An 8,750-nucleotide genomic window follows, 5' to 3' on the forward strand; every position below is an offset into this window, starting at 1 on the left:
TAGGTTGACTGAGACCTGTAGAGTCTGAAATGTAGCTCTTGGGGTTTTTGTAGTTTCTATGGGCATAGCTCCATGGTAGGGTGAATTTGATGGGAAGATTATGGCATCATGTGAACAGATACCAGAATTCTCCAGAGTAGCAAACCTCCATATACATGATTGTACAATTCAGGAAATCAGCAGTGTAGACCTTTGATTAAACAAAACTGAAAAAACCCTGAAAAGAATTCTGAAAATTCTGAAAAAATTCAGGGTTTATACTATGCAGTCAATGTTCATCTTGGATTGTAATGATGTGTACTAAAAAAAAAGCTCTGCTGACACATGAGGAAGCTGCTGTATAAATTATGAACCAAGTAACAGACATAATGTTGATTCAAACGCTTCCTCTTTCAGTCTTTTTGCTGTCTTTCTTTCACTTTATTATTCTTTTTCTCCATTTCTGTCTCACACCCCTGATACACACTTACATACATACATCATTATTGTTGCATTTATAATTATCTATATGTTTAATGGCGAAGACTAAGAGACTGGGTGTATGGGTTAATACTGATTTATTTCTTGTTAAATATGTCAGACACTGGGCACACAAAGTTATGCTAACAAAGGCTTTGTATGGCATGCGTTGGAGGTAATGCATATTTAAATATATCAGGGTTGCTCAGTCACGCTATGATTGCATAGATTGGACAAAAAAAATACAAGGGCTCTTGAGTTGCGGCAACAGGGTCTAACAACAAAACCAGAAGTGGCTTACACTGAAGAACTCGTGGGAGAGCAGAACCCGAGACTAATATCACATTAACCAGGACTGAGATGCATACATTATTCAGCTTCCTCCTTACACTGTGCACGATATAACATACAAATGTAACCACAAAGATTGCCTTTTATACATACACAAAACAACATACACAAGTGGGATGGAAATAATCCTGTTACTTAACTCATGAGAGGAAGACTTTGTTTGAAAAAGCTGCCATGCAAAATCCTATAATATGTCAATACACACTTACACATACAATTGTACACATGTCTATCACATATAGCTTATTATTCATATTAAATTAGTAGTGGAAGCTTTTCCTCCATTGTAAGCAGTTAGTGCACAGTCTACTTGTTCTGTCCGTCTGCGGCATCTCCAGGTTAGTTTCATCTGCTCCCAGACTCCGTTACTCACCAACACATACAGTACTGGGTCCACCACAGCATTCAAACTGGACAGTGCAAGCGTACAGGAGAAGAAGAAGTGCATTTGTTCTTCAAACTTGCAGTAACTCCCATTGTGACTCTTATCAAAATTGTTATTATAAAATACTAGTGAGCGTATGAGCAAAAGAATATGATATGGAGCAAAGCAAACTGAGAAGATCCCAATGACTCCAAAGGAGAGAAGACGGACCTTCCTCTTAACCTGGGCGCTCAGGCCGGGACTTCGGCCCACAGTGGCTAACACCCTCCAGTAGCTCACTGCCAGCACTAGCAGAGGTAGCAGGAAGCCCAGGCCTACTCTGAGCAAGTTGAATAGAGCAATAGGCTTCTCCATGGGGTAGGTCTCATAACAACGGTCATTATTGTTGTTCTCATCATGGGCGTCTGTGAGATTATCATAGACCAGCATTATGATGTGTATCACCACCACTACCACATAAACTACGATACACTGCATCCAGGCGTAGCAAGAAGTTCGGTGTGTCTTGAAGCGGAGTGGGTAGCTGACCACCAGACAGCGGTCTACAGAGATACAGCAAAGCAGGTAGATGCTGATATACATATTAGAGTAGTAGACAAAGCCAGCTACACTGCAGGACCCAGAACCTAGCATCCAGCGGTGGTTAAACCGGTAATAATTTATCCAAAGGGGCATAGTGATGATGAAAAGGAAGTCAGAGATAGACAGGTTGAGCAGGAAGATTCCCAGGACATTTTTTTGCCTCACTTGTTGAATGATGGGGCCCAGGGTCAGTACATTGAAGATCAAACCAAAAACAAAGGCCAGTATGTAAACAAACATCAGCAAGTCACTGACAACACTCTCTCCAATGTTAACGCATGTTGAGTTGTTGCTTGTTTCTGGTTTAAAAGTGGAGTTCATGGTTCCTTTAGTTAGCTGTAGCTCCCCTGGTTAAAAAAATCACCTGCAAGACAAAAATACATCATTAAATCCCTGAAATCAAAATAAATACAGTAACAATTTGTATGGTAACACGACTTCACCGTAATACTTTAAAAACATATAATATAGCTTAGATATTTTGTATCCCCTATTCTATTTCATGGTTGACTGAGCTCAAGAGATAAAAAATAATTTGGTTGTCCTGATGTTTCTCAATGTGAGATAGTTTGATTCTGCACACTATATGTTGTTCAGGCATAGTGTCGATGGGAGTCCTCCGCTTCCTAGTATGGGTTTAGTCATGCTGCTTGATGCTAACAGTTTGCACCCATGGTTTTAATAGAAAGTGAAATTGCCAAAAGTCCCTGCCTCAGCTGCACTGTATGGAGAACACATGTCATAAGATAAGCTGTTGTTGTTGTGGAACCAGACAGCATTAAGGAACTGATACCTTTTACATTAACTTGATGTAGAACCTTCTGCACTCGATCACCTGAGCTGAGCACATTACTCGTTGTTAATGCTTTTTATTAAATTATCTATAAATTGCTGCATTTATTCTCCTGCGTGGTCTAAGTTGCAGGCAAGGATCACACAGAGTGTACAGGCAAACTGATCATTTGCATTTTACAGTAATCACAGATTAATACAGGTTACTTTTTGTTTCTCAGCACAATAAGAGCCTTGCAGGCTCCCACAGAATTGCATTCTGGGGGACAAAAAAGTTGTCAGTCATATAGTGAGTTGGACCAGTTATTTCCAATTTAAATGTGACGTTACAAACAGATGCAGATGTGACGAAGGTAGTTGTTTACTGCAGCTTCAAGAATGAGTAATGTGAAATTCATGCACTCTATAAATGAATCAGTTAATTCTCTCCCTGATTTAATCTGTAGATGCACCATCACACCTGGTCCATCACAGAGCTCTAAGTGTAATTCACGCCAGATACATCTTAAAGATTGGCGTAACTCAGCAGAGACAAGAATTTCAAAATGAATTTAATAATAATCCAGTAATACTTTCTGTTTCAAAAAGATAAAAGACAAAGAGCAGGTCAAATAATCCGCTGTGAGACTGATTTTGTTATTTTGACATGAACCTTTCCTCTTTGAAGTCTTCTTTTCCATGAGAGTAAAGCTAGCAGTGCAGTTTCAGAGAGGATACGAAACTATTCGACTGAACTTGGACATTTAAAAGGTGAGAGATTTGTGGTATAACGACAAGGTCAGTGGGCAAGGCATCTGAGAGAACCTCTGAGCTCTTTGTTGGGTCTTCTTTGTAATACACTGATGAGTGAGGTTTTTTGGCCAAGCTAGCATAACTGCAAACAATCTGTTGTAACTTACTGTGACTTGTAACATGTGAGCTGCATTTTATTTCCCATAATATGCATTATCACATAATTTCTTTTATTTATTTGCTTTATGTTTTATCCTTATAAATTTGTAAATTGTTATGTTTGTTGTTGTTATTGCTTGTCTCTATTCTGCTGTGTACAGTGTCCTTGAGTGTTTTGAAAGGCGCTTTCCTAAATAAAATGTATTATTATTATTATTATTATTATTATTATTATTATTATTATTATTATTATTATTATTATTATGCTGCTAATGCTGGCTCACTAACTAGCTTGGTAGAGAAGAAGCATAATTCAATGCAAAGGCCGTGAACAGATTCCAGTTCTTACTGAAGGCCATGTAAGCTACCTCCTGGGGGGGGGGAAAAGGCTCTATGACTGAAAATATTATTGAAATGATGATGGAACATATTTGCATTTCCTGCTCTTTCAGTTTTTTATGTCCAGAAAAGATAACAAAAAAGCTACGATACTGATATGTCTACCTATTTTGCAGACTGAGACAAGTATGGGGTGCAAACAATGCCTTTTAAACGGCAGAAGGACATTTTGAAATACAGCTTTCCAGATTTAAAAAATATATATATTATTTGGAGCACACATGTAGATGATCACTTGACACTAATTGTCTTTCTTCATGTCAATATGTGATGTATGAAGTTGTCAACTTTGTTTAAAAAATTAGATAGTGTCCATAACAGTGCATAACTTAGCAAAACATTATTATTAACATTTAATTAAGTTAATTATTTATGACGTTTATATATCCCATACATATTATCCTGCAGGCATAACGATCAGTTACATTACAGGCGTGTCGCATGAGTTTTGTGCAGCACGTTGCAGGCTTAACAGAAAATGACTTACATCATAGGGCTTGCAACACATTAATGTGTATAAATGATAAATATTTTTATATGTTTTACTCAATTATACATCTCATCAAAGTACTAATAAATAGAGTTCACTAAACTTTCACTTTTTAAAGTCCAGTTGTTTTCAATGAAATCCTACACATTTCACATGGGACATGACCATCTCTTAACATAACAGACCTAATTGTTTTCTAGTAATGCACAGCTTTTGGCTTTTTGTCCCCCTGTTTTAATCTACTCTGTTTAATGTAAAAGTTAAAGAGTGACATGCTTAACTGTTACCGAAGAATGCTATTCACGCGTTCTTGTTAATGTTTTAAATTCTGACACATTGATTAATAATATGAAACCTAAAAATGGTTTGAAATATATAGTCATAATTGACAACTAATGCATTAAAGATACAAAAGATGCTGCACAGTTAAAACAGTGTCGTGGTTTATTCGGGGTAAATTTGAATTTCCTACAGCATGGCCATGTTTTGACTTCAGATGCTAACAGTGCGGTTAAACAGACATGTTTAGATTCTGACTGAGAAGGATATTTCTGGGCAGACCGAGCATGAGTTCAGTTTGGTTCAAAACTAATTCAACCAAACTATGACAGGCTAACTAAGGCCAGAACCTGATTGATACAAAAGAACTCACACATGAATGCTACATAATTAGGAACGTTGTTTCAGAGGAACTGTTACAAAGTTCAACTGGTTGTGTTATGGTTTTCCTTTCAGACTGTTTATAGGCTTTCTATTGGTCTGTGAAACTGTGTCATCAGCCTTGAACATTTTTTAAAATTTTAGTTTATCACAACGGAATTTTTTGAAAATGTCCTCTGGTTTCAGTTAATAACCGAAGTATTTATTTATATTTACACCATCAGTACAATCTTATACACTGATTCATTGTGACAATTAAGGGGTTAATGTTTAGTTTGTGTTCCACTGGAAAAAAAACCCACATTAAAAAAACTGTACTATTTTACCAGGTAATGGGAACCCATGGTTATCATTAGGATATCAAACTTTGCTCATTATTTCTGTGGCTTTCGCTGATATTTGTTTCCTCTCTTTGTTTTGTTCCCTCTCTCTCTGCCAGGCTTGACCCTGGTGTGTTTATAGGCTCAGGAAGCATCTAATGCTATTAACGTCCAGAAAACTCAATAATAGAGAAGCCATTTGGAGACAGGCCGTCTTCAGAGAACGATAATGTGTGTCTACACATGTGCCTGTGTGCAGGTGTGTTTGAAATGGGTTTGATTTAATGGATTATTCATAAAATTTTAAAAATGGGAGACTTATCATGACTGCATTATAGGAAAGTTTTCCTCCTAAATCAAAACTTTTCTAAAATATTTCAGTTGTTAGTCACCACTTAGGATACTATGACTAACGACAAACAGGTATTCCCCTATTACAAAGATAGAGTTTACCTCTAATGCCTGTAATGGTTCATTTGTCCTGTTCAGGTCCTTCTTAAAAACAATATTTTTTTCTTTTTTCCTCTTGCATACATCTTTTTGTTCTTTTGCTGTATCTATCAGTACATTTCAAATCCAAACAAACGACTACTTTTCATAGCTGGCCAGAGCTTGTTTCACTCATTTCTTCCATCTGAGCCAACTATGTGTTTGTTAGCATTATGTGCTGAAGTAAATCTGGCTGTCATTATGAATTGTTAAGAGAGCAGCATTTTAGCCTTATCTCTAAAGAGGGGGGATGTGGTGATTGCCAGATCCCCCCCTTTTAAAACAGAAAGATGAAATATGCGTTTTAACTTGCCTCCCTCATACCAAAGTGGTGTTTCAAAGGTAAAGCAGTCCACAGTTTCTTCTTGCAGAGCAGTTTTCTGTTGCCCTCTCCAGCGTGCTGTGGTGACCACCGCTGGGAGAATCACAGAAAACATTCAACCCTCCAGAGAATCAACATTTCAAACCTAATTATTTTTGCAATGGTTACTCACATCACCTCAAGCATCTTTCCCTTGACAACAGTCCACTGGGGACAAAAAGAAACCCAGCATATGAAGTGCGGTTTCAAAATAAATGAATACCTTTACTACGTTTAAGAACTTGGCAAACATAATAAAAGTTACCTTTGAACTTGTCCTTTTCTAGGGCAGTTTATAAAAAGTTTTACATAAATTCCCGCATCTGGTTTTCAGAACTCCAGTCAGTAATGAATGACCTCACCTGTTGTTTGTCGATAGAAAGTTGTATCTTGTAGAAAGCTGTCCAGTGGGTGAAGAGTGTTAGACACATTCCAGACCTGCTTCAGGATCAGCAGAGTTCAGTTCAGGAAGATCAGAAAAAAAGCTTCAGAAGAGACTTTTCAGAGCTGCTGACATGCAGCCAAGCCACTGCAGTTCCTCATAATCTCAAATGAATGCTGAGCCAGATCATTAACAGCCAATTCAATAGCTACAGATGCAAGAGGTTGTTTTTCTCTGTACTGTGTAGTTTGCTCTCGTTGCTAGTTCCCGTTGACAGCCACAGCTGAAATGTCAGTAAGAAGTGTGGAAGGGCGAAGTACAGAAAGAGGAAGACACACGTAGGAGGAGCGAGGTTTGCTTCTGCACACGTGTGTGCAGGAAGTGTTCAGGGCTGGGCAAAAATTAAATGGTTATAGAAAAGATATGAATCATGCGTTAATGCTCTTATGAGACCAGAAAAAAGTCCCCTCCCCCTCCTCTCCCATTTAAGGGAAATTTGTAACTTATGGGTCGAGAGCTGCATAGCTCCTGTCTTCCCCTTTTACATCACAGTGAGTGTTTAAATAGCATCATTGTAGTTGTAGTTCTTAATGGGTGGGTCATTCACTCCTTTTTTTGGTCTAAATGTCTTTTTCAGTTTGGCTCATCACTTTCAGTCTGGTTCAGTACAAGAAAACCAAAATGTGTCAATCACGTCACTGTAAAACACAAAGAAGATAAAGAATGTTGCTCTGTTTCAGATGATGTGAACACTGGGTCTCAGCACCGTGTGGGTTTCAGTCGAGGCTGTTCACATGTTTATAAATGGAATCTGTGACGAAACCATGAGGTTGCTCTGGTTATGCGTTGAGTAACCATCAGTGTACAGATGTGAATATTGTCGGCAAGAACACATTCCTTAGATGACGTTAAGAAAAAGGAAAGGGAAAGTAGACGGTTATTGAAAAGGAAACGATAAATGTATGGAAATAAAATACTCAAAAAGGGAATTTCCAGATACTCTGATTTTCCACCACCGGAAGCATTATTTCTTCTTTCCTCTGTAATGCTTTGATGTCACACACTTGTTCAATAAGTTCAGCTTTTTATCACTGCATTTCAGCAGAATATGAGTAAGAATGAGTAATTTTCTTTTTATTGGTATTGATTGATTGATTGAATCTTTATTTTGAACATGTTAAAAAAGTACAACAACATAGAATTAAAAGAGACAAATAAACAAAGCAAAACAAAAAGAAAATGAGCAACCACAACTACAAATATCTTTTATGTTCAAAAAGGAGCAGGAAGAAGCATGAGCTTATTTAATCCCACCCCTTTTCCACTATCTAGTAATTTATAGGCTACCGAAATACCTCCTTGCAATCACATTATATGTCATGTGTATTTTTTTTTTTTTAATTATTATTCTTTTTTTTTATTTATTTATTTTATTTTATTTATTTATTTATTTTTAATATATATACATATATGTTTCTATCTATCCATACATACGTATTTACACATACGCACATATACACATTTTCAATAACCCCATTAACACCTCAAAGGATACACAACCTACAAATATATATATACCCATACCAACATACCCGTGCACCCGCACACACATGAAAATATTAGACAAGAACACCCTATCAAATCTCTACCTCCTCCCTGTACCCTGTAAAAACCATCTCCTTAAACCGCTTTTTAAACTGTGCCATGCTCGGACATTGCTTTATATCTTTACTTAGTCTGTTCCACAGTTTCACTCCACACACAGAGATGCAAAAACTTTTTAATGTTGTACGGATACGAGGATGTTTTAAATTTAATTCCCCCCTCAAATTGTATCCCCGTTCCCTTTTAGAAAACATTTTTAGAATATTGTCAGGAAGCAGGTTATTTATTGCTTTATATATAATTTGTGCAGTGAGAAAATGAACCAGATCTGTGAATTTGAGAATTTTTGATTTTAAGAATAGTGGATTTGTATGATCTCTGTAACCGGTTTTATGGATTATCCTTATGGCCCTTTTTTGTAATATAAAGATTGATGATAGCGAACATTTGTAAGTATTGCCCCACACCTCTGCACAGTAATTCAAATACGGTGCAATCAGGGAACAATAGAGAATGTGGAGTGATTTGTGGTCCAGAATGTGTTTTACTTTACTCAAGATTGAGACACTTCTTGAAATTTTGTT

The 8,750-nt window shown here is 37.0% G+C and overlaps 1 protein-coding gene across 1 annotated transcript; it reads right to left on the bottom strand.

Moving 5' to 3' along the window:
* Positions 1-550: 550 nt before the first annotated feature.
* gpr184 (G protein-coupled receptor 184) lies at positions 551-6,894 on the bottom strand. The gene is made up of 2 exons (XM_006795407.2): positions 6,542-6,894; positions 551-2,141 (listed from the first exon to the last, which is right to left on the bottom strand). Exon 2 carries the CDS (start codon positions 2,096-2,098, stop codon positions 1,061-1,063), a length of 1,038 nt encoding a protein of 345 aa, XP_006795470.1. The 5' UTR covers positions 2,099-2,141; positions 6,542-6,894; the 3' UTR covers positions 551-1,060.
* Positions 6,895-8,750: the final 1,856 nt, after the last annotated feature.

Source organism: Neolamprologus brichardi, chromosome 14 (assembly GCF_056152115.1).
Source record: "Neolamprologus brichardi isolate AB-2024 chromosome 14, ASM5615211v1, whole genome shotgun sequence".
Taxonomy (NCBI): domain Eukaryota; kingdom Metazoa; phylum Chordata; class Actinopteri; order Cichliformes; family Cichlidae; genus Neolamprologus; species Neolamprologus brichardi.